The 27093-nt window shown below is 41.6% G+C and overlaps 3 protein-coding genes across 3 annotated transcripts; all 3 read right to left on the reverse strand.

Annotated features, from left to right (window-relative positions):
• Window positions 1-9014: 9014 nt before the first annotated feature.
• LOC127791603 (uncharacterized) lies at window positions 9015-10049 on the reverse strand. The gene is made up of 3 exons (XM_052321587.1): window positions 9647-10049; window positions 9368-9572; window positions 9015-9279 (listed from the first exon to the last, which is right to left on the reverse strand). The coding sequence occupies exons 1-3, from the start codon at window positions 10047-10049 to the stop codon at window positions 9015-9017; spliced, it is 873 nt and encodes a 290-aa protein (XP_052177547.1).
• Window positions 10050-10068: 19 nt separating this feature from the next.
• On the reverse strand, window positions 10069-11217 carry LOC127791604 (uncharacterized). The gene has a single exon (XM_052321588.1). It carries the CDS (start codon window positions 11215-11217, stop codon window positions 10069-10071), a length of 1149 nt encoding a protein of 382 aa, XP_052177548.1.
• Window positions 11218-18869: 7652 nt separating this feature from the next.
• LOC127791468 (uncharacterized) lies at window positions 18870-21250 on the reverse strand. Its single transcript, XM_052321365.1, has 2 exons — window positions 21069-21250; window positions 18870-20888 (listed from the first exon to the last, which is right to left on the reverse strand). The coding sequence occupies exon 2, from the start codon at window positions 20884-20886 to the stop codon at window positions 19843-19845; it is 1044 nt and encodes a 347-aa protein (XP_052177325.1). The 5' UTR covers window positions 20887-20888; window positions 21069-21250; the 3' UTR covers window positions 18870-19842.
• Window positions 21251-27093: the final 5843 nt, after the last annotated feature.

Genomic DNA, 27093 nt, shown 5'->3' on the forward strand with positions numbered 1-27093 from the left:
ATTTGAAAATTCCTAGCTCAACGAATGAGCCACTTGCAACAAGAAGTATAGAAAGAGCAACAACATAGAAGAATAGAGCAGGGAAGAACAGGCCAGAAGGAAGAAGACAACCTTCATCTATCTCACCCCTTCTCCCAAATTTCTGCCTCTTATTGAAACCTTCAGCAAACTCCACGTACCACCCAGAGGATAACCACCAAGACAACATGTGTAAGCCACCAATTTGAGCTAAGGCGATAGAAACAATCAACCGTTTCATCTAAGTTGTCACCATTTCCCAATTCTTTGGAAAAATGATCGACCGACTGCTCAAACTTTTGACCACTTCTCCCTTTAGGGAAAACCAATCAACCATTTATAGAAGCAATCAACAGTTTTAACTTGCATGTTGCATGGTCCTATATTTAGATACAAATGGTTTTTTAACATTTAACGAACCACGTCATTAACTCTTAATAACATATGTTAAACTATCATTAACTATTAATGAAGATGAGAACATAATAAGTGTATAGTATTGATACCGAACTCTACACTATATGTTGTGTGACATTTTAGATTCATTGCCTAGTAGCAATCAAATAACGTCAAACACTTCTATTGTGATGACCCATTAGAGGGCCTATAATTTATTTAGAATTATTTAATTATTTATTTAATTTTTTAGTTAAAAGAATTTTCCAATATGGTAATTTAGAGATTTTTAATTGAGAAATAGCACTTAACAACTTTTAATTATTTAAGAAATAAGTGCAAGGACATGATGATTATTTAATAATTTATCTTTAGAATTTAATTATTTAATTAAAGTTATTTTGTGATATTAAGAGCTTGAGAACAGTCGTGCGTGAGGATTTGGATTGGAAGCCTCCTAGTTGTATAAGGAGATGGAGATATGGACCTAGGGCTTCTCTTATATATATATATAGTCATAGACCATAGTTTTCTCACGTTGTAAAGAAGAATAGAGAGAGCTCAAGAGAGGAAGCAGTTCGCATAAGAGAGTTTCAAGTTTCATTCGATCCAATCAAGGAGATCGTAAGGCAAGTATCTTCCCTGTAATCCCTTCCATTACATGTCCATATTAGTTTCATTTTCAGATTATTCAAGTTCTTCGTTTGAAGTTCTTAGATTTTTAACAGTTACAGACAGTATATATATATATATACATACGTACAATGAATGTATGAGCAAGATATGCATTTTTATTTGCATTGATTCTTCAAGATATGATCCTTGATTCATCCTTATGTTGTTTCATATCGATTGGGATTCGTTTTCCCAAAATTTTATTCAGAATGGTGTAGAATCATTAAGTTTTGTTTCAGATTTAAGTCTCTATTAGCGTTCATGTTAGTCAAAATAAATTGTAGATATTAGAATGTGAGTCCCCATATCCAGATGAATTGATCATACTTTGTAAATAGCATTCAGATAGGTTCTTGCATATCTTATAGCTTGTTTAGTTTCTGTGAGTGACATCCGAATAGGCCTTGTTTCGTATACGGATGGCCTAATGATATCTGGATACCTTGTTTTCGTATCCAGATGTGTCCAGTAATGTTTGTGAGTGATATTCGGATATCTCAAGTCATATCCGAATGAGTATATTGGGTTTCGTGAGTGATATTTGGATATCTCGTATCGTATCCGGATGTGTCCAATATATTATCAATGTGATATCCGGATGGATCTTCATACATCCGGATAGTTCAAGCTCATATCCGGGTGCCCTTTCCTTCTATCTAGATAGATTTAACATATCTGGATGCCTTGTTTCATATCCAGATGTTTCTCTCGAGTTATGAAATTTTATATCCGAATAGTTCCTGTAGCATCCGAATGCCTTAGAGAGATATTCGGATGACCTAAATCATATCCGGATGTCCTGTCTATATCTGAATAGCTTAAGTTAAGAAGTCCCAGTGTATCCGGATGTGCCTTCAACGTATCCGGATGTCTCTCTCATATCCGGGTACCCTTCCTTCATATCTGGATGGTCTTTTCAAAAAATCCCATTTAGCTTCCAATGATGTTTTAATTCAAGTTTTTATTTAAATTCAATTTTTCAATACTTCCAAATAGTGAATTCTCATGCCAAGTATGATAAATCTAACATGCCCATACCATAATACATAATTCATCGAATCTTAGTATTCTAATATATTGAAGATCAAACTATATGTCTAGCATTTATTATTATGTGATCAGCATTATTTTGTGAGATTATGTGCATATATCTTGGTATGAGCATTGAGCATGATTTTATATGGAGCACTACATATCGTGTGCTAGCATGTATATGGGCATTGCATTGTATTATGCGCGTCAGGCGGCTAGTCCACGGGGATCCCACCAGTTCCAACTACAGCTTCAGTTTATATGTTGCTCGCCTGGTGGTGACTAGGAGGCTAGGGGCATAATGCCCAGAGCATATGCTTACAGTTTTTATGATTGCAGGATTCAAATTAGTCAGGTATTGTCAACGTTCGAATTTGGTCGACAGTGATTCGTTTTACCCGTTCTGAGAAATGAATGCCAAAAGGGAAAAGAGATGGCGCACCAGGTGGATGTGGATGGTTTGATTAGAGCTCCAGCAACCGGCACCTACAAGCACTCCGAGGTCCTAGTAAGTAAGAGAGTAAGTTGAGTATTAGCCAACCAAAGAATGAGGGCGTACCTTAGCTCTGAAGAGAGCCAGCTAAATATAAGAGGAGGAGATGTCCTTTCCACATGTCTTGTGCTTTTGCAGGTGGTGGGACTGTATACCGACGCCGGTGAGGTTTCCCAGGTGGCAGCATGGCGTTAACTGATCCCTCATTAATATGGATGGGATTTGAGGGGGGCGTACAAATAGCCAGTAGAGGCTGCAATAATGTTGTTGCAAGCTGGTATAGGGCCAGGATGAGACCGTCATGGGCTAAGAGATGGGCCGAGAGAGAGGCCAGATTGGGGCTAGACGGTCCAACCAGAATGATGTCTAGCCCATCATTATTTCGTGATCTTCTCGCTCATGCGAGCTGAATGGCCAGTCTATGAGCCGATTAGTCCTGCGGTCTGCGAGTTGATTGGTCTCGATCTGCAAACTAAGAGTGTCGCTGGGAGCTCATTTAAAGCCTACTTGGTCCCGCGATTTGAGCTCAAAGTTAGGCAACGTGCGACCTGGAACTGACGACCTCGACCATGGGCCTGTTGGGCTTCGGGTGATGGGCTGACTTACAGGGTCGAGTCCAGCTCGCTTCATGCAAGTAGAAAATATATATAACATTAGCCCCCCCAGCTCTCAGTGCGATTCGTAGACTGAGAGGTGATGCATGTTTGTTGAAGTGGGCTATGCGATCTCTCGATCTGCCTGACTTCTGCCCAATAGCTACAGATCATGCCATCTCATGCTACACGTCCAGTAGATTGTGGACTATAACTTTGTGGCAAACGAGAGCATACCATGATGAAATAACATATGGATCATATTGAAGACCTTGCCAAGATATATGCCCAGATAGATCGCATCGCGAACTCAGCTCACATACCATGGCTTTGTAGAGAACTTGATAGAGTTGTATTCTATTGAAATTAATCTGCATCACCAAGCTATATGTCCAGGAAGATCATGTTGCGATCCCAGCTAACATAACATGGCTTGGACTTGCGTCACCAAGCTATATGTCCAGGTTGATCATGCTGCAATCCCAACTAACATACCATGACTTCCTGAAAATTTAATGACTTGAGAGGGAACACCCAAGTAGGTCGCAGACCATGACTTGAGTCAAGATGAAAGAACCCCAGCTAGCAAACCCTTAGCTCGAGATTTATTAATGGAGATGGTTGCTCAGTAAGTTCCAAACCAAGACTTTAAGTCAAGATGAATAGTTCTCAGCTCGCACACCACGACTTGGGGGAGGACCAAGATGAATGCTCAGATAAGCTGCAAACCATAGCACGGAGGCTGAGAGGAATGGGCCCCAGCTCGCAAACCATGGTCTCTCAGCCCCTATGTTCAAAGATATTCAATCGAATTCAATAAGAATAAGGTGCAATGAATGAAAATTCATAGATTCCAATCAAAATTATGAAAATTAACTACAACAAGAAGTTTAGAGCATAAGTAAGAATCACTTACGCTCATTGGGAGTAAAGACGGAGGTGCTCCGCATTCCAAGTATGTGGGCGAATAGGCCCATCCATATTTGCTAAGCGATATGCTCCGTTTCCCAGGCTTTGTCTGATAATATGGGGGCTTTCGCAGTTCGGGCCTAGTGTCTAGTTGCTGGCCTTTTGAGCTCCATGAAGGACAAGGTGCGGCTCAATATCACTGACGTTATAGCATCGAACTCAAATTCTCCTGTTGTAATCTTCATAGCCCGCTATTAATGGTAGCTACCCTCATGCGATTGTAGGTGCTCAATCTTACTTGGGAGCTCGACGAGGCTCTGGTTAAGCCGGTTGCTGAGGCTTCTAGTTTTCTGGTCGCACCATAAAATCATGCAAGCGACCTCTCCTGATCAAGTCCCTGATTGCGTCCTCCAATACCCAACACTCGGAGGTGTTGTGACCCACTTCATTGTGGTAAACCCCGATTGCGTCCTTATGGGATTAGGCCTCCTAGAATCCTCCTCACCCTTCTCAGTAGCGAAGATCCTATCCTAAGTGTCGAATAAGATATTATAGTTCTCATAGCGACCTTAGTGCGCAGGTCGCTCGTAACCTGGTTCGTTCCCCAAGTTCTCAGCGACCTGATCGTCATCGCCATTGTCACTCTTCTTGCTATGGCTGGTGCTTCCAATCTCATTCTTTTGGTCATCCAACTTCCTTGAGCAAAAGGTCTCCTCCCATCTGACCTCATTCGCAGCTCGTTCATAGAACTCACCCAGGTCCCTCACAGGGGATCTGTAGATGCTTTCGTAGAGCTTCTCATCCTTTCGAAGTCCGACGGAGATCGCAGTCAAGATACTCTCGTCGAAAAGGCTTTCCACATTATTCACTTCGCGCCTGAATCGCTCTATATAATCTTTCAAAGATTCGCCGGACCGTTGGAAAACCGTAGCGAGGTGACATGTTGGGGAAAGCTGCTTTCAGAGTGATCTGTACTGGTCTATAAATTTCTTATGGCACTCCTCCCAACTAGAGATACTACGGGGGTGGAGCCTTCTTAACCATACCTAGGGTATGTCTCCCAAGGTCGCAGGGAAAGCCCGACATTTTGCTAATGGACTGGAAGTTTGCAGGTCCATCTGAACATTAAAGGCATCCAGGTGGTCATATGGCTCACTATCCCCATTGTACTGCGGGATACTAGGGACCTTGAATCTGTAGGGGAGAGACTCTAGTTCGATTTTTCTAGAGAATGGGGTCTTATCTTCATGTTCTTCCCATTGGTTATGTGCCCCATGTCTCGCCTAAAGCTGCTGAATTCTCAGCAGTAGCTCCCCCACCATGGGATCCTGGTTTGCAGATCGCCCCGTAGGGGGATGTCCTTCCCGAACAAGGTCTTGTTCTGGGGAATGGCAATCTCGCTGAGGAGGTCGCCTCCTCAGCTCACCGTCAGGGGAGTTATGACGGGTAACGTAACTAGGGTTTACTCATACTGAGTTATCCCCCCAGCGCGAATCCCCACGTCGTCGACTTCCTTCATGAGCATCTCCACGGAAAACTCTGCGAGGACTCACACATGCCCGTTGTTTAGTGGGATGCACCTCTTGTTCGTCTCCGTGGCACCACCGTTGTTCTGTCCTTCGAGAGTGCAGGTTTGAGGAGCGGACTAATTCAGCTCGCTGTAGGTCTCTTCCGACCTCTCTTTCATTTGGAGAAAGCCTTCTGACTAGAGGTTGAGGGGCTCCCATGGGTGGCATGACCCCTCCCTGCATCTGAGCTATCTGGACTTGTGTTTGGGCCAGTACCCTAACCACGTCAGTGAACTGCATGACGGTATTCTCCAACACTTCTTAACGCTGCTGCCAGGCCTAAATCACCTCTATCTCAAAGGTAGGAGCCGCAAGCGGGTAAGGACACCATCCGGGGACGCCGGGGGCGGATCCAGTCGGAGGGGGCATAAATGAAGATGCAACCGTGCCTCCAACTCGTGGAATTTTCGAAAACTGGTTAACATGGTTCGCAGGTTGGTTGGTCATCGCTCCAAAACCTGTTGTGTTTCTCGTTGTCGGCATTAATATCGACCAGAGCGGGCCATTCTTCTAGCGCCAAAATATCGACGTTCGAATTTGGTCGATCGTGATTCATTTTGCCCGTTCTGAGAAATGAATGCCAAAAGGGAAAAGAGAGGTTGCACCAGGTGGATGTGGATGGTTCGATTAAAGCTCCGATGACCGGCACTTGCAAACACTCCAACGTCCTAGTAAGTAAGAGAGTAAGCTAAGTATTAACCAACCAAAGAGTGAGGGCGTACCTTGGATCTGAAGAGAGCCATCTAAATATAGGAGGAGATGTCCTCTCCACATGTCTTGTGCTTTTGCAGGTGATGGGACTGTATACCGGCGCTGGTGAGGTTTCCCAGGTGGCAGCTTGGCGTTGATTGATCCCTCATTAATGTGGATGGGATGTAAGGCGAGCGTACAAATAATCAGTAGAGGCTACAATAGTGTTGTTGCAGGCTGGTATAGGGCCAAGATAAGATCGTCATGGGCCAAGAGATGGGCCAGGAGAGAGGCCAGATTGGGCCCGGACAGTCTAGCCAGAATGATGTCTAGCCCATCATTATTCCGTGATCTTTTCGTTCATGCGAGCTGAATGGCCGATCTAGGAGCCGATTGGTCCTGCAGTCTGCGAGCTGATTGGTCTCGATCATCGAATTGAGAGCATTGCTAGGAGCTCATTTAAAGCCTACTTAGTCCCACGATCTGAGCTCGAAGTTAGGCAATGTGTGACCTGGAACTGACGACCTCGTCCATGGGCCTGTTGGGCTTCGAGTGATTAGGCCAGCTTGCAGGGTCGAGTCCAATCCGCTTCATGCGAGTAAAAAATATATATAACAGGTATGTATTACAGTATGTGGGCCTATGAGGCAAATTTACAAACCTGCATTTATTATTACAGTTTATGTGCATTACATCTTGTAAATGCAATTTTTCAATGATTGTTATATCCCTCAGTACAAGGACAATCAGTATTTTACGAGTATCGATATTCTTCTATTCAGCTTCAGTTATTCTTTCAAGTTTATTACTTGCTGAGCTTTGTAGCTCACCTTATACTCTTCACCATTCCAAGTCCTAGTAGAGAAGTACCAAATGTGGGGCTTAGCAGCAGTGGTCAATAATGTGTGTTCGCGGAGCCGCTTAAGGACCAAAGATATCTAGGAGTTTTATAGTGTCTTGTCAATTTAGGGTTATTTTATATTTTTAGTTGAGAGATTTTCCTTAGTCAGTAGATTGTGTTTCCAGTTTATTTTGACTCAGTTTTTATTTCAATTTGATTGAGATGTTCAGTTATAATTGATCAGTTAAGTTACTCCAGATTTTATCTTATCAAAGAGTTTTATTTTATTTTATCTATTTTCCTAGTAGCACCTCTCTCGGGCAGTTCTAGGAGAGGGGATGTTACATTTATCGTCAGTCGAATACTTCAACCCATCTCGAGAATCTCTCCATATTCTCAAGATATTATAAAAGGCCCTAGGTAACGCTTAGCAACAACCCAAAACAATATAGAAGGGAATGAAGTCTAACTTCAATTGAGCTTATTACAGTTGTTGATTACAGTGTAATACAATTCTTCCATCACCTAACGTCCCAATTGAGCGAGAGTCATGGTATGATAAACTCACAAATTCAATAACTATGTGTTCAATCTCATCAGTGTGACTAGATGACACCTCAGGAAACTCTTTCTTAATTAATCATACTACCTAAGTCAAGGAATTTCCTATAACACTAATAGTAGACCAAATAAGACATTCGCCCCAACTTGATGAGGGTAATGGATCCTATCCGTGAGCACCTAGCTCCATGCACCAACAATACAAGACCACATAAATAAACACCTCACAATCGAATGGTTCGGTGCATCAGTAAATCTCACACACCAATACACAAGACAGTCATGTCGCTTTAAGTTAAATGATCAGTTACACAATCACAATTTGATGACAAAATCATTATCCACCATGCCATTGATCAGTCATTGGTGTCACGTTCAATATGTTGTACTCTAACAACCACCCACAAGTTTACTATTAGCATCACATGTTATGCAGTATGTGACTCACCACCCTCAACCATTAGTATATCATACTAATCAAGGTAGTAAACTACGTGCTAGTTCGAAAATGATTAATCAGAGTTCTCATCTAAATAATCTGAGTAGGAACATTTAAGAAATCCCGTTATCATATTATCTCGTCACATATTCTTAACATCTTAATAGTAAAAATCTCACACAAGAAATCCAAGGATTATTCATACAACGACCTAGAAAGTAATGAATGATGAAAAACTTGCATTTATTAATATCAATGTTTTAAAAACCGGACCGGAGAGCGAACCGATCTATTAACTGGGTCACGGGTCAGTTGGTTCGATCGGTTAAACCGGAGTGGTCCGACCGGATGATGTCATATATATATATATATATATTAATATGGACACACACATACAAGACATCACTGTTATTAAAGATAATTTATACCCTGTAATAAATAATTAATAAAAAATTATAATTAATCATCCTAATAAAATAAATAATCAATAATATCAATACAATTATAATAATTTTAACTAAAATCATCAATATAGTTAATGGCATGGGAATGATTGCTCAATAGGACATACAGATCTTAACTAAAAAAAATCAACAAAAACGTTTATCAGCCTAAGAAGTCCAGAATACGCAATCAAGGGAATTGAAAATGGTTTAGAGACCATAATCAATAATATCAATATAATTTTAACTAAAATTATCACAAGACCTGTCAAATGCCCATGCCAAATCTTCTTAGGATGCTAAAATCATCACAAGTTCTCAATTTCAAATTATCTCTAACAAACACAATTTCAAACTCACAACAGAGATTGCAACCAATCTTCTTCATTATTTTCATCTTCCTCTAGTGAAGCACCACCTCTGCCATCTTCATTATCTTCATTAAGTACCATAAATTCAGCTTCTTCATTATCTTCATCATTTTTTGGATGTTCTTCAATCATACCCTCTAGCTCATCAATGTCAAGTTCGCCTTCTTCCTCTTCTTCTAATATCCAAAACTCAGTTTTGTCAATTGATTCATAATCAACAGGGTCATAAGATCTTTTGTCAACTTTAGACCTATAAAAAGTAAAAACAATCACTAAATCAATGTTTGAAAATAAGAACAAATAAAATAAATAAATTCTTGTATAAAATGGTTTCGTACCTATTTTGCAAACGCAAATTGTAATGAACATAAACCAAGTCATTGAGCCTTTGATGCTCTAATATGTTTCTCTTTTTAGTATGTATGCGCTCAAACACACTCCAATTGCGTTCACATCCAGACGAAGAAGATGTTTGACTAAGAATTCTTATTGCCAACTTTTGCAAAGTTGGCCCATCATAACCAAAGATCTTCCACCAATCATCTAAATAAACAAAGACAAATCAATATAATGCATTAGATAATAGATATCAAACTACAAGTTTAATTTATGCTTACCGGGTCTAATAGTCCTACAACTTGTAATAGCCAAATCTCGTGAAAAACCTTTCTCTTTATCTCGAAAAAATGGAATCTCATCAACTAGTTTTTGCTTCTTGTAAAGTTTTTGCTTGTCAATTACATCCAAAACTGCTTTCATAATTTCTGGCTTTTTGCAAGAATTTTCTTGATCATACTGAAAAACTGGATTGAACCAATATGCTGCAGCATGAAGATCATGGCGTAACATTCTATCCCATCGTCCCTTGATCAATGCGATATAAGGCTTGTACAAAGTCTTCCTTCCTTTAAATAATTTTTTTATCCCTTTACGAGCCCTATGCATTCCATCATAAACATACCCTAATGATGGTTTTTCATCAGAATCACAAATGCGCAAAAGGCGTATCAAAGGTGTCATTATTCTGACAAAGATCAAGCTATTGTTCCAAAATCTTTTCATCTAAAACAATTTGCTTGACTTCTCTACCTTTTGGAATCTTAAGAAATTTTTTATAGCCATCACTTACCACCAAAGCTTGTAGGTGATCTTTGTGATCATGCAAACTCTTCAATGCAATAAATGTTGTGGCAAAATGAGTAGCTCCTGGACAAACTATCTCTTTCCAACCAGGCCTCATCCTCAACCAATTCAAGGTCCATTTGTGATTGTAGATAAAAATAATGACCTTTGAAGCTAAAGTAGCAACATTTTTCACATCATTCATCTCTGGCATATCTTTCATAATCAAATTGATACAATGAGTAGCACATGGAGACCATCGAATAGTAGGATATCTCTCTGAAAGTTTCCTCCCAGTAGCTTTATAATTAACACCATTATCTGTCACCATATGAACCACATTATTTGGACCAACAAACTCAACAATCTCTACAAAAAGATTACCTAATGTTTCAGCATCCGTTATGAAATTTGAGACATCAACAGACTTGATGAATGATAGGCCCTTTGAACAATACACCAAAAAGTTAATCAATGGCCTTTGCCTAGCATCCATCCATCCATCACCCATAATTGTGCATCCGACTTTAGCCCAATCTGATCGAAAAGAATCAATAATTAGCTTGACTTGTGTCTTCGCATCCCTCAATAAATTAACACGCAATGCATGATAATTAGGAGCCTTATATCCATGACCCATACTAGCTATTTTGTCAACTGCTTTATGAAAAAATGGAGAATTCACTGCATTTGTAGGAATACATGCATCATAAAACCATAAAGCAATTGCCATGTCAGTGTCATGCCATCTTTCTTTACTTTGCACACAAGCCTTAATGGAAGGTTGTTTAGAATCTTGAACTCCATATTTGAAAAATGATGTCATCTCTCCAACTTTTCTCTTCCCTTTGGAGGACGCAGAACTACCACTTTTACCATCTTTAGTTGTAAAATGTTGGATCTCTTCAATCTCATCATCATCATCATCAAATTGAGGCCCACTCTTATTTTCTTTTGCCTTTTGCAAGTTTTCTTGTAATGACCCTTGAATCAAAAACCTCACATCTCCTGGAACTTTTTTACAAGAGTCAACATTTCCCTTCATTCCAGCTAGATGTTGCTTCATTCTATTAATACCTCCTCCTGCATTCTTTTTTTTGACAAAAAGTACATATTAAGACCTTCTTTCCTTCAGAATTTTGTGCTTCAGTAACATATCTCCATGCTATGTCTTTTTTCTATCTAATGGTTGCTCCTTGACTAGGAGTATATTGATCTGAGGACTGCTCTTCACTATTTGGAGTTGATCTTGAGTCAACAATTTCCATTTACTAAAAACAAATAAAAACACAAACGATTACACATATTACAACTAATTAATATTACATAAACAAATTAATTAATGGGGCAAATAGCAATGAAACTAGTAACAGAATTCATAATTCATAAACAAAGAAAATAGCTACAACAAATAGCAAACTTTAATTATAGTTTAAGAAAATTCCACGCAATTGAAGGATGATTCAAACTTTAATTACAGTTTGAGTAACTTTAATTGTAACGTAAATGTTGCAACGAAATGGAAGATGATTCCACGCAAGAAAATTATCACAAACCCATGAGAAGCCAACAGAGGGTTTTTTCAAAGAAGGCAGAGGAAGGAAAAATAAAATATTGCATAAAATCTCAACCCCAAGTAACTATAAATTTCGAAAAAGAAAAAGAAAAAAAACTAGACTAACCTCTTGAATGAGAAGCACGAGTAGCGGCCAAATACGATGGCGAGAGGAGGAGTGTGGCGGTAAGGTGTGACGGTGAGAGAAGGAGTGCGATGAAGTATGGCAGGTTAGCAGCGAGGTGTAGATGTGCAGTGCAACAGCAATGGAACTAAGAAGAAAAATTACAGAGGAAGAGTTGCGAACGTCCAAAGCACTGAAGCAACAACAAATGAGAAAGGTAAAGTGATTAAACCCTAGCTAGCTCAAGTACCAACCAAAATGATTAAAAAAATCGGGGTCAACCCGGTTTCCGGTTCTGACCCGGTTCACTGGGTTACCCCGGTTTTGACCGGTTTAAACGATGGTCAACTATATACATATAATCGGACCGGATTACAGACCAGTTCCCGGTTTAACCGATCGAACCACCCAGTTTGATCTGATTTTTAAAACATTGATTAATATATACAAAGATATATCAAATGTATTTACACAAGCGCTAAACGTCATGTAAATATAGCATTAGGGCACATCACTAACAGGTACAGGTAACCATATGCTATACAAAAACATTAAAAGAAACATGAAAGTAATTGTTACCTCACGCACGTTAGGATACTGTCGATTACTTCACTGATGCACCAAGACTCGAACTCTTTCGATCTCTTGCAAGCTCTCATGAACCAGCTCTCCTCCAAGCTTTGTTCACTCTAGTACTTGCACTTTAGTTGACCACGCCAACCCCCACAGGCATAGGGGACCAAGGCAGTCCACACCTAGGTCACAACGAAACCCTTTCATGCACCCACATGCTAAACGAGTTCAATCAAAGCTCGGATTTGAACGGTTATCTCATGAATAAACGTTCAACGAAAAGATGAATGGAGAAAGGAAAAGAGAAACAACAATGGAGCAAGAGTAAGACAAAGAAGAACAGTGAGCCGAGAGGTTTTTACTTCTTTTCTTGGAGAGATACAAAAGAGAGAATGGTGAAAGCGTGCAGAAGAAGTTAGCTCTTCCTCTCTTTTCTCTCCCTCTTCTCTCTCCTTCATTAATGCACTTGGAGATGCATTCATTACCATTTGGATGGAGCATCAAATGCTTTGTCGATGAAAATGACAGAAGAATGGCTCATGAAACCAAATCCCACGCCTTGGAACTGTTGACTGTTTGAAACAATTGGTAGACTATTTCAACTAAATGGCTAACCGTTCAAGAAGCACTGTCAACTGCTTCATGCCTTTCATTCCATATTTCCATAAATTGCATCAAGGCCCACCATTAATTCTTAATGGAACTAAAACCTCCCATTAACTCTGAACGGTACACATTAACTCTTAATGGTCTCCCTTTTATTAACTCTTAATAGTTTGTTGATCGTTTTGTTAACTTTTAACAAGACATCCATCATCATTAACTCTTAGTGATGATTAAGAACACATGACAACTAAGAATCACTAATACAATACATTACCTAGTTTGTGTGTGACCTTTAGGTTCACCGCCATGTAACAATTAGGGCACGCCAAACTCTTTGGCGTCGATCGAACACTTCAATCTATTATGAAAAAATTTCTAATTCCTTACAACACCCCAAAAGATCCTTAGTGACCTCTAGCATAATGTTAGAGTGATCCTAATGGCAATGAAGTCAATACCTTAGGTAAACCTGTTAGGGCTTTCTATTACCATGCATTATAATCATTCCAGTGACTAACATCCCAACCGAGTGAGAGCCATGGACTGATTAAACTTGTAGGACTCGGGAGCTACGCTAAGATTCAGTATGGTGTGATCGAGATGACACATCAAAAACTCTTTTCCAATCATGCATATCCTAATTAGGGGTTTTCCAACCACAACCAAGTAAGATTGCATAGAATGTTCACCTCACATCAGAGGTCAATGGATCTCATCAACGAACTCTTACCTCCATATATCATTGCACAGATACCACACAGAGAGCATTCTCACATCTCATACTGAATAGTTATCCTCAATGAAAAATCTTTGGCACTAGTGCACAAGATAACCATGTCGCTTTCAGTCAAAGGACCAGATACACAATTGAAAACTAATAACAAATCATTAATCCTCTCATCCATGTAATATGTTACAAGTGTCACATTAAACAAATGTCCAACCAATACCTAGTCACATGTCTACTATTTACATCTTATGCAATATGGTATGTGACTTACCATCATTTATTATTAGTATCTCATACTAATAAAAGATTCTCATGTGATAGTCCATAATTGATTAATCATATTCTCTATATGAGAAATCTTAAGACTAGGAATAACTTTAAGAAATTTTATATTATAGATCTTTGTCACATACTCTTAATAGTTTAAGAATAAGACCATCAAGATATCTAGAGACTCATTCCTATAGAATTAGAGAGATATGAATAAAGATATGACCATTTTATTGATTATAAGATTATCAAATAAGTATCCCTATTACATATTAGATGTCATCTAAATTTAGTATTAAAGCATACAACACTAATATTTTTAAGGAATATTAGGGTGTTTCTTAACATTTTGATCACACGTCTTGTTTGGAGGGGTAAACGGCCTTTTGACCTTGGGATCATTTTTACTGTTTATGTGATATATGGTCTCCAAACCTTCTTATTTAACTTTTATACCCTTATTTTGATTTATCTTCGAACCAAAAGATCTTCAAGGTGTAATAGGAAATGAAAGAAAAGAGGAAAAAAGAGAGAAACATAGGAAAAGTTTACTAATCAATGGTGCACGACCCTTAGGTGAGTTCTCCCGCTCCCAACTGGCTGACAATGCCCTTCTCACTGTTGGTCGAGCTCCAGCACTTTCTTCTTCCCTCTCCCCTATCCCCCTCCGATTGGCTTAACAAAGGCCAAAAACCCATTATATGTTTTGGCTTACCAAAATGAAAAGAAACAGCCCCCCACCAGACAGGCCTTGACTCAACCCAAAAATAAGACTCAATCAAACCAAGTTTGATCTAATCTAGAGAGAGAAATAAAAAGAAGATTTGAAAAAAACAAAGAAAAAAAAAATGAAAGCCTATTTTTTATCCCAACTTGAGTAAATATTAGATGCTAAAGAAAGGTTCTTGTAAATTGCACTAAACGGACATCATGCTAGTGGCTTTGCCTTGCTATGTATACATCTTCTGAAAAAATTATTCCCCTGTAGGATTTCTATCATAATTTGTTTTGTTGTATAAAGTGAAAATATTTTTTGCATAGTATTGTTACCTAAAGAAATATTCGAGAATAGATTTTTAAAAAAAAAAAACAGAATGTTCGCTAAAAAAATGAAAAATGATTGAAAAGGAAATTGTTTTACGCGTAGGTATAAAAGAAATCATGTTAAATGAAGTTCAAGGAAAAGATTGGGCCGGTGACTATTTACTTGGGGTGCCACTCTAATTTCTCAATGGGATGGGTGGGAAAGGAATAGACCTCCTAACCGCGTATATTTAGCTACTGCAGTGGCATGAAATCCAAGGAAAATATTCATCCACTAGAGTGGAGGCAGGATGACTCATGACCCCCCAGTTCTCAATACTTTGAGATTCCTATTGCTGCAGATAGTATGGTAATCCTATTTGGATCAGCTTAGACTAAAAACCCATGGCAACATCCTGAAGTGACTGTTGTCCATAGCAAAGACCTTTGGCATCGTGAGATAGGACATTCATATTGGTTCCCTAGGACTTTTGCATCATCTTTTTTTATTTACTACACCATTCCATGGGAAAGATGAACAAATGTGCATGCATTAGGAATTTCTCTAAACCTTAAATGGAATTTATATTACAACAACAACAATAACAACATACCAAACCTTAATGTCACAATGGGAGGTCGACTAGATGCATTGGGAATTTTTATCACCATATCAAAAAAATCATTTTGTTCTATAAATTGCTATTTATAGAAGGCTTGTCATTTACTAGGCTATGAGCTTACTTTTAATTCTATTTCTTTCAGGAAAATAAGAAGGGCATTAGAATGAACTCAGGAGATGAGGAACCACTATTTTGACCTCGTAGGAATGTGATCTTGAGCATTTTGAAAATCAAACTTTTGTATGTCTATTTCAAAACTGTGTTTCTTTAGGTGGAATAAAATGGTTAGGGAAAGTTCTTGGGTCACATAAATATCTGTTAAAAATTCAATTATGCATAGTGGTAAGTCTTATATGCTCCTTAGGGCAGAAGGCCCGAGGTTCACACACAATCCCACTCCTAACTCCTAAGGGGGTGTAGCGCTCTGTAATGCCCGCTTTTCAATGAGTTAGATAATGTAAGATTTCGGAAATATTTTTTTCTAACAAAAACTCCACACATAAATCGTTCTCCGAAGATCTCGTTATACCTTTTCAATATATTAGTTCGGAATCATTAACAGACTAAGACAAGTAAACCATCTCAAATGCAGAAGCTAAATCGAAACTTCAAATGGTATACAACGGAAATCATCTTATTCATAACTTTAAAGTCAAACCATCGTTTTATATGACGTCATCAAAATAAATAACATAATTGAAAATAAAATACTATAAACTATCTATAAATCGCCATCACTTCTCGAAAATCCCTTTCCCTTTTGCATCGCTGCTTTCATCTAGAACGTTTGAATATTTTAGGGACAAAATCCATGTTAGATAATGAATTATCTAAGTGAGAGTTCAAAATACGTTTTCATGAATGCATGCAAGATATGAACAAACCGACATAACCCGATAAGCCCTAGCCCAAGAGAATCCCACACAACGTTTAAACCAATCACGGGAAAAGAGCAATCTCTCTAAATGCAATATCATCACATCGACACATTGACACAACACGATCCTAGCTTAAAAAGGGCAAGGTCAACGCATCTCCCCAACACCTCGGGAACAATCATTACCACTCCCGGCCTAGGAGGGTCACATCAATGCAGGAACCCAACTCACCACAATTACGTTGAGGATTACGTTCCCACTCAAAAGTATTCAAGAACCATTACCGAATCCCAATTCATATCTCATATGGACCACCAATCGTCATAGTGCAACTTCATTGGCCATACGGCCCGACACGAAAACCTAGGCAGCTATCCTGACATGTACACCAACATAAGATACCCCTATACATTATTTCGGCAACACCCTTGGGGAATTACGGTTACACTATACAAATAACATTCCAGGTTGACATCCCATATGAACAACACAAAACGCATGACAATGCCACATATCACAACTCAATGCATCATATAAACAACATTTTACAAACCTCCCAAATGAAATCAACCATCACCGGTTACCGTTCGCATGCAACAAAACCATTTTGCATGAAATCACAACACATTTAGATAGAACAAATACCAAGTTTTTAGGGTAAGAACACTCACAATAAACCAAGTTTAGGGTAAACTACTCACAATAAAATAAGTTTTTGGGTAAACACTCACAATAAAGCAAGTTTTGAGGCGAACACTCACAATAAAGCAAGTTTTGAGGTGAACACTCACCTTGAAAGTATTCAAAACGCCTCAATTCTCATGCACGACCTCGATTTGTGTGTCAAACCTCAAACACCTGCATTTATACTCAACTTCGAGCCACAACACTCCCCCGATGCTTTTTTTACACGTAAAACGAGACTAGTCGTTGTGACAATCAAGAAACTGGAAAGGCCAACACTTAAACTTTTTGCACAAACACTTAGATCTTATTTTTCAAGATTTTTCAAGATTTTTTCCAGAATTTTCTAGCCCCTCACGTGCCCGCACGCACCATGCGTGAAAGAAAGAGTGAGACTAGCGCGTGAGCTTCGCACACCGGTTGTCTTCTCCGGCGCCGGTACACCGGTGATGCCCGATTCTCCTCTCATCTCAATCTCTACCTTCAGTTAATCTTAATAGCATATCCCTCAGCCTAAAACAAACCCCGGAAGACCCCCAAACGACTGACCAAAGCTTCGGCCATGGCATCCGCTGCACTTTTCGGTGACACTTTGAAAAAGCTTCAAATGAACACCAAATGCTCCAAAAACGATGCCCATGACTTCAAGAACAAAATCCCTCTATTGGTTTCCCTCGATTCACCCTCAAACTCGACCAACTTCTATACAAAGTTTCGGCCAAACCCTCGCTATTTATAAGCGAAATTCAGCCATTCTTCAACCAATCAGAGGCCAAGGCTTGGCCCCCAAGCCTCCTCACGCCGTAGACAACCTCCCCTAGCCCTCCATTGGTCGTCTCATAGCCGAAAAATGGCTCCACATGCGGTGGCAGTGCGGCGGCCGATTTTGACTGTGTTCACACTATATTTTGATTAATTATACTTTGGCCCCTTATTTCTTCCAAATGCCATTTCAGCCCTTTCCATAACACCCCTAATCTTTCCAATACTACCATTAAGATCCACAAGTTTTGTACTCTTCATTTCATCCTCGAAATTCCAGAAAAACTATCTTTTTTATCTCCCTCGGGCAAAATTAGTAAATTACACTTTGGCCCGATTGATCGAGTTAACCCTAAGTCCGTTCATTTCAACCTGAAATCACTCAAAGATTGTTCTACATATAAAATATTGGTCCTCAAAATACTCTGTTGACTCTCCAGAAGTTTCCTACGTTGATTTGATTTTTTAACCTAATCCACAGCTGTACCAAAAATCATTCCCGATCCAATTTTTTTTGACACCTAAAATCATGCCTCGAATCACTCATTAATACTATACCACTTCCCTTAAACATTTAGGGTCTGGGGCACTCCCTGCGGTCAATTCGATTACTTAAAACTGTGATAGTGTACCATATAGCCCTACTCTTTCAAAAATTTCCCTTATACCCTTCATAAAATTCCATTTATAACTTCAAGAATTTCTCGGGTATTACACACTCCCTCTTGGTCTAGAGGCAACTAGAACTAGTATAATGTGTACCAGCATGAAAAAACCTTCACCCTGGCTCCCAGCCAAAATGCTTGGCAAGGTTCAAAATGATCTTAAAGTCTTGCTGCATAGACAAAACGATTTGATGTTATCTTGGCACTTAGCCAGCATGTAGTTCGTTTGTTTGTTTTTTTTTTTTTTTTTTCTAAGATAAAACCAGTATGTAGTCAAGAAATGCCTTCGTGTTAATTTGCTTCCTATACACCAAGGCATGCACCAATTGCTTTAGTCTAAAGATGTTTTAGTTAGCACTTTATTTTCCAGTGAGACTGAATTACAACGATTCACACACATTCTTGTTTGGTTGAAGATCCCTGCATATAATCCAATCAAAGGCTAGCACCTGGAGATTCATTTTATTTACAAGTAAGACGCAAATGGACAAGATTTTTCATCTTATGGAAAGTACACGACCACATGGTGCTACAACTTTCATAAAAGTCATGGCAACAATCATTAATTGGTATCTACATCTTTCACAAAAAGTCGTGATAATTTGTTTCTCCGAGAAACAATTAAGTTCACAAACTTAAGAGTAGCCCATAAAACTGGTAATTCAGGCGATAAGTCATTCCAAATAACCAATCAAACAGTCACAGAGAACAAGAAGCAAAATTGCATTAGCATGATGAGCAAATACCTGAATGATCTGGACAAGTTATAAATTGAAATTTTCATTATGAATGAAGTATTTTCTCAAAAGAAAACTACATTACAATCTTATCTTTGGTAGCAACAAAGGTTGATGCATATTTCAATGGTGAACTGAACAAGAAAATAATTTCATACCCAAAACTTAGCTTGAAGGACAGCCTGCCTACCTGTTACTCAAGATTCTGGTACGATGCAGTCTCTGCAAATTATGTACATTTCTAACTTTATCTATCTCATTTGATAACATGCCATTCCCTTTAGCATAATTCACCAATTTTTTTAGTCTGTAGTGAATAACTTTTACATCTAACTTTCCCCATTTGAGTTGTACATTATAAGCTAATCTCCTCGAGTCTTTTGAAGTCATCTCGATTGTTCTTCTGCCACTGATGTTGTTCAGCAACCAAAGAAGAAGAATCAAACATATTAGTTTCTTGATCAGCTCATATGTGATTCAAACCATTTAAAGATTTTCTCAGACTGCAGACTAGTCATCTCATGATAAGCATAAGCAAGATTCAGTTCCTCTTGAATGTGGTGAATCAAACCCTTATCTGGCAGAACAATCTTACTCTTCCTAAGAGCTGCTTTCAGATGTATAGCCCGCCCATCAGCTCTCATATAACCATTCTTGTCAATAAAGCTCTTTTCTTGGAGTAGATCAAACAACTTTGTGGAAATTGATTCACCAAGTCCTGGAACCCTATCAGCTAAGAAATTAGGCGACAAGGGGAACTCCATGCACTTAATCTCTGCGACGTCAATGCCTTCATCCTTCAAAATCCTAATATTTGAATCTATCCTCTGCTTCCTTGCTTCATCTTTGGGCATGTGCACAAAAAGAGTAGGTGGGTAATCTTTACTGATATCCATTTGATCATACAAGCCTTCTGCAATCATTACTACAATGCTACTAAATCTCAGATCAGTAGCAAGCAAGGAAACAAAATGCCCACCGGATGAGGCTCCCAAAGCCACAAGAGGAAGATTGTCAAGTCTGCGTTTCGCAACCCACCTTTTGATAATTCCTTTGACAATCATTCTTTCCTCCCCAAATGACCAGCATCTCCCCACGCTTGAAATGGCAATAACTGCAAATTTGCGAGAAAGTGCTTCAAGGACAATTAGCCTTTCCTCAGGCAATCCAACGCAGTCTGGACACGTCTGAGACCTGTCCCAAAAATTAAGAGCTCTGCCACTACACCCATGAGCTAAAAAAAGAACCGCCTTTGGAGACTCAGGTATTTGCCACACCAAATCTGTTCCATTCACGGCCTCCACAGTCGGACTCAACTGTACCAAAGATTCAAAACCATTCCACTTTTGCTTGACTAAACCAATCGGAGAATCGCCCTTTCGTCCATCGTACTGAAACAACAGAGTAAAACCTAGAAGAACTACAATCAGAAATACAAACAGAACCGGCACCGGAGAGCACCAGCCACCACTCCCCGACCTTGATTTGTTTCCGCGCCTAAACATTGCTGAAAACAAAGAGCATCGGAGTTGTATAAACTTCATCTACAACTTGAACAGTCCGTTAAATTCTTCAGAGAGTACGAATGAATCGAACGATTTCATACATGAATCATCATAAATGGGAATGCTTGAATCCGTGCGCGTGCATTTGATCCAGATTCCAGAGAACAGGAAGAGAAAAATACCTGATGAAATTGATCGCCAACCCTAGATCCAGATCTTATGTTTTGGTTTGTTTCCGAATCTCGCTCGGGATGTTGCAGAGCTTCGGTAACCGTTGCCGGGATGAATCGGATGCCATAAAAATTAGGAAAATACTCCTCAGGTTTCAGGTGGACTCCGCATTTACTTAAATCTGAAATTATTTGTTAAGGTGGCACAATTTTAATTATTTAGTATAAACATGGCATAATTATACTCATCTACTCTATTAGTAGTGACGGATGGATGCGTGAGCTGCCCTGGGCTGAAGGCCAGGGCAGATCACAATTAAAAATATTTTTTTAATATTAAAAAAATATTTTTTAATATAAAAATTAATTTTTAATGTAAAAAATAATAAATTTTATTAATAATTTAGTCAAAAAAATTTATGCTCATCCCAAAATTTATGTTGTGTAATTTTATACTTCAAAAAAATAAATTTAGTCTCTCTTACATAGTGTTATGCGTGAAGATACTGAAGAGCGATGCAAGCATGGCAGCCCGAAAAAATGCCACGTGGCGGCCTGACGAAGCGCCACGTGGCGGCCTGGGTAACCAAAGGAGGCCACCTAGGGGCGCGGGCGCGCCTAGCGCGGCCCTCCGCCCTCGTGCAGCCCCGCGCTCGCCCGGCCAAGCAGCGCGCAGCTGCTTGGCGGAGGCCGCGCCCCTAGCCTGCGGGGGCCACCCCCGAGTGAGGGTCACTCGGGGGTAGGGTACCGCCGAGTGCCCCCCTAGGGGGCGCTCAGCTGCGCAGGCGCAGCTGGGCGTGCGCACGGCTGCGGGCGCGCAGCTGCGCGCGCGCCCCTGCACAAAGGCGACACCGCGCATTTGCGCGCGGTCCTCCCCCGAGAGAAGGTCACTCGGGGGTGAGGTACCCCTGAGTGCCCCCGCCCGGGGGCGCCCAGCTGCGCGGGCGCAGCTGGGCGTGCGCACGGCCGCGCGCGCGCAGCCGCGCGCGCCCCTGCACAAGGGCGGCCACGCGCATTTGCGCGCGGTCCTCCCCCCCGAGAGAGGGTCACTCGGGGGTGAGGTACCCTCGAGTGCACCCCCCCTGCGCACAGGCGGCCCCGCGCGCCCTTGCCGGCGAGCGGCCGCGAACACCTTGCTCGCGGCCGCCCGCGCACGCAGCCGTCCATGGGCGCAGCTGCTCACACGCACAGCCTCTCGCGCGCGCCCTCGCGCGCGCCCCCCTTTCGCACCCGGTTCCGTGCACTTGCGCGCACGACCCCTCGTGCTCTCCTTGCCTGCACTCATGCAAACCCCCGGGTGAGGGTCACCCAAGGCGCCGCACTGACATCCACGTGCCACGTGCCCCCTATCCTTGCGCCACCACCTCCAAGAAACTCGGCCTAAGGCTATTCCCGCGAGACTTGGTCAAAGCCTCTCCGAGATTCTTGCCACAAAACTCGGAACACGTGACACATGGATGCCCCTCTTGTTGCTATAAATAGGAGGTCACTTTCCCTCATTCGGTATGCAATCTCTGACTCTCGCATTTACTCTCTTACTTTCGAATACTCAATTTCTACGGTGATCTAACTTAGGCATCGGAGGGTCCGCGCGGGGACTTTCGCCCGCGCTCCTAACCGATTTATTCTCTAATAGGTCATCCATCGCTCGGAAACGCCCTGCGAGACTCACCCATCGCTGCCACATTACCCCGGGAGACTCACTCATCGCTCAGATACGCCATACGAGGGTCATCCATCGGTGGTTTCCCATTTTATAAATTTATTGTTGTAATCGTGTAACAACAATTGGCGCCGTCTGTGGGAAACGCAAACAAAAAGCTGCAACACTCTTCCCTCATCATGGCTCAAACTCGAAGCAATCGCCAGACCCTCTCCCGTGGGGCCCAATCGCCTCGACGAGAAACCCTCCCTCGAGCGGAAGATCAGCATCAGTCTACTCGCGATGGCCCGTTACCCCTCATCCATGGTGGCCAACCGTCCCTCACCCATCAATCCCCTCGTGAGGGTCACCCATCCCTCACACACCAGCAGCCGCCCCTTCCAGAGCCCTCTCACTCACTGGGGGCCCAACTTCAGGTGCCTCCTCTTACCGCCCCACATATTCTCTCGGGACCCTACTCAGGTATGCAGATCCCATCCGTCGTACCTTGGGCTGAGTACGAAGCCCTGCGACAGCAACACGCTGAAGGAATACAAGCTCTGAGGGAAATGGCTGGTATTTTGCAAAGTCTGGTCCCCCACGAGACAATCCCAGCTGCATTGAGAAAGTTCATCCCGGAGATAGTTCCATCTCACAGGGCTCGTCAGGAGGTACCAGGGAACGACTCCTATCGAGACGCAAGCCCTGAAACCCACGTTCAACCTGTCCAAACTCGAAACAATCAACCAAGGTCTCCTTTAAGGGAAGATCACAGCCAAACATCTCCCCCTCGAGGAAATCATGGAGGAACTGACCGTCGAAAGACAGAAAGACGAAGCCCACAACGAGGAAGATATTCGGAAACAGTAGCCAGCACTCCGATGGAAAGAGGCCGGGAGGCAAAACCCATGACCAAGCAAAATGATGGGCCTGAGGATAACCCTACTGTATTTAGTGCACGAGAGGCCGCCGATATGAAAAAGATGATTGAGCGGGTCCTACAACAGAATAAGTTATTACCTACCTCTGAGGAACAATCTAGAGGAAAGCTACCATTCGTGGCCAAGGTAATGGAGAAACCTTTGCCGAGGAAGTTCAAGATGCCTCAAATAAATCCTTATTCAGGAAAGGATGACCCGTTCGATCACGTGCAAAATTATGAATCTTTAATGATGCTTCATGGATAGGACGACGAGATAATGTCCAGGGCATTTCCTTTAACCCTAACTGGGCATGCTCGAGCCTGGTTTAACGGCTTACCCGAGGCATCTATCTCTTCATTCGGGCAGCTAAAAACAGAATTTATCAAAGCATTCATTATTAACAGTCAGAGAAAGAAGGATGCGACATATCTGCTTAGCATTCGACAAGGGAATAAAGAGACCCTACGGCACTACGTGGACAGATTTCGAAATGCCACACTTGAGATCTGTAATTTACCGATTGAAATGGCGGTGTCTGCCATGTTCCAAGGGACACGACTAACCCCTTTGCAAGAATCATTATCCCTGGACCCTCCGAAATCTTTGGCAGACCTGTTCGTCCGGGCTAACAGGTACATACTCCATGCGGAAATGATGAGAACGATAAGGGGAAGTGAAGACGGAGAAAGAAAGAGGAAAGAGCGAGATATTGAAGAAGGATCAAACCAGCGAAAAGAACGGATCAGGAGGTCGGATACAGTGGGGCCACAATTCCATCATTACACTAGGCTCAATCAACCCCGGTCAGCTATATTGGCGACAGTAGAGGGGTCTGGTCTCCTCCAGCTTCCGAAAAAGGCAGATCGCTCCATGGGGAGAAATCAAGAAGAGTACTGCAGGTATCACCGAACTCGGGGACACTCTACTGATCAGTGTAGGGAGCTAAAAAATCAGATAGAAGCACTCATTCGTGAAGGGCACTTGCAAAGATATGTAAGGACTGAAGGTAGAAGTGATAGAGACCGTCAAAGAAGGGAAGAAAGGCCCGAAGGTCAAGATAGACGAAATTTACGGCAGAATGAAGGGATAAGGGATGACAGAATGGTGGCCCCCCCAGACAATGAGCCGACTCATCAAGCTATTCATGTTATCTCTGGGGGCGAGACCTTAGCTGGGAATACTTCTTCTTCTCGAAAGGCCTATGCCCGTCAGGCCTACCAAGTCAACTCTGTGATGGAGGTGAGAGAGGACGAGGAGCCAATCACGTTCACCCCTGCTGATAGAGGTGATGTAATACTTCCACATGACAATCCAATGGTAATTTCTGCAGTTATCGCCAAACACCCCATCAGTAGAATTTTGGTGGATAGCGGCAGCTCTGTTAATCTAATCTATTGGAATTGTTTCGAACAAATGAACATATCCCAAGACCGGTTGAGAAAAGTGTCCTCTCCCCTGTACAGCTTCACTTGAGAACCTGTCTCGGTAGCAGGATCTGTTCAACTACCTGTCACATTAGGCGCCGACCCTCAAAGTGTGACTCGACAGGCGAATTTCATGGTGGTCAAAGCCCCTTCTGCAGCATACAACATGATTTTAGGCCGACCGCTCCTCAATGATATGAGGGCTGTAGTGTCCTCTTGCTACTTATTAATGAAATTCCCCACGCTCTCAGGAGTAGGGCAAGTTCGTGGAGATCAGAGGAAGGCAAGATCCTGTTATGTATCATCCACAAAAGGAAAAAAGGAAGAAGAGACTTTATCTATCGCTGAAAAAGCCATACACAAATCCCTGGAAGAAGAGACTGCTCGCAAGCCCCAACCAGTGGAAGAGTTAGAAGCAGTGCGATTAAGTGACACAGATCCCGAGAAGTTAGTGTATGTGGGCATGAAGCTTCCGAAACCAGTAAAAGAGGAAATCATGGGGTGCCTTAGAGAAAATTTGGATGTCTTTGCTTGGACACCAAGGGATATGCCAGGGATTAGTCCCGACGTGATATGTCACCATTTGAACGTGGATCCTCAGTTCAAGCCTGTTCGACAAAAAAAAAGGAATATCGCCCCTGATAGGCTACCGGCGTTAGAAGAAGAAATTGATAAGCTACTAAAGGCAGGTTTCATTCGAGAGGTGTTATATCCAGAGTGGTTGGCCAATGTGGTTATGATTAAAAAACCCAACGGAAAATGGCGCGTGTGTATAGACTTCACTGGCCTCAACAAGGCGTGTCCTAAGGATTCCTACCCATTACCTCGGATTGATCGTCTGGTGGATGAAACATCTGGGTATCATCTAATGAGCTTCTTAGATGCCTTCTCAGGGTATCATCAGATAATGATGTATCCTCCAGATCAGGAGAAAACATCATTCATTACAGAAAAAGGGACATATTGTTACCGAGTTATGCCATTCGGGCTCAAGAACGCGGGGGCCACTTATCAACGCATGGTGAATAAAATCTTTAAGGAATTATTGGGTGATACGATGGAAGCATATGTCGATGATATGATCGTGAAAAGTCGGGAGAAGGAATCGCATGTTAAAAAGCTGGCACGAGTGCTTGAAGTCTTTAGGCAATACAAAATGCGCCTAAACCCAGCAAAATGTGCATTTGGCATTCAGTCTGGAAAATTCTTAGGATATATGATCACACAAAGGGGCATCGAGGCGAACCCCGAAAAGATACAAGCGATACTGGATATGGAACCCCCAACATCAATTAAGGAGGTGCAACGGCTGACAGGTCGAATGGCGGCTCTTGGGCGTTTCCTCTCCAAATCGGCCGAAAGGGAACTCCCGTTTCTTCAGACGTTAAGGACAGGGAAAAAGTTTGAGTGGACGGAGCAATGCCAAAAGTCATTTGAGGCATTAAAAGAGTACTTGAAGGAAGTCCCTTTATTGACTCGACCTGAAACTGGGGAAATGTTATATCTATACTTGGGTGTAAGTGACAAAGCAGTAAGTGCAGTACTGATTAAAAAAGAAGGGCAGGTGGATCGACCAGTGTACTACGTCAGTAAGGTTCTACAAGGGCCGAAAATGCGGTATCCCTTCACAGAAAAGGTGGCACTGGCCCTATTGAACGCCTCCAGAAAGTTGAGGCCATATTTCCAAGCTCACTCCATTAGCGTACTAACAGACCAACCATTATGGAGCATTTTACAAAAGCCTGAGTGTTTCGGTCGTCTCACCAAATGGTCCATTGAGTTGAGTGAATATGACATACAATATCATCCTAGGCAGGCTATAAAAGGGCAAGCATTGGCAGACTTTATTGTCGAATGTACACCCTCCAAGGAGGCCAAGGAAAAGAGCATAACAGAATGGTTACTGTTTGTTGATGGGGCTACCAGTTCCCAAGGGAGTGGAGCGGGAATAGTGCTTATCCCACCAGAAGGAGAATCCCTTGAATACTCTCTAAGATTCGCTTTTCCAAGTTCGAATAATGTGGCCAAGTATGAGGCACTAATCGCCG

The sequence above is a fragment of the Diospyros lotus genome, chromosome 15 (genome assembly GCF_014633365.1).
Source record: "Diospyros lotus cultivar Yz01 chromosome 15, ASM1463336v1, whole genome shotgun sequence".
Taxonomy (NCBI): Eukaryota; Viridiplantae; Streptophyta; class Magnoliopsida; order Ericales; family Ebenaceae; genus Diospyros; species Diospyros lotus.

Coding starts and splice junctions, on each gene's coding strand:
- LOC127791603 (XM_052321587.1), bottom strand. CDS start 10,049: ATGACACCTTTGATACGCCTTTTGCGCATTTGTGATTCTGATGAAAAA. Junction 9,573..9,646: donor TTGTAGGACTATTAGACCCG/GTAAGCATAAAT, acceptor TTGTTTATTTAG/ATGATTGGTGGAAGATCTTT. Junction 9,280..9,367: donor AATTTGCGTTTGCAAAATAG/GTACGAAACCAT, acceptor TACTTTTTATAG/GTCTAAAGTTGACAAAAGAT.
- LOC127791604 (XM_052321588.1), bottom strand. CDS start 11,217: ATGAAGCAACATCTAGCTGGAATGAAGGGAAATGTTGACTCTTGTAAA.
- LOC127791468 (XM_052321365.1), bottom strand. CDS start 20,886: ATGTTTAGGCGCGGAAACAAATCAAGGTCGGGGAGTGGTGGCTGGTGC.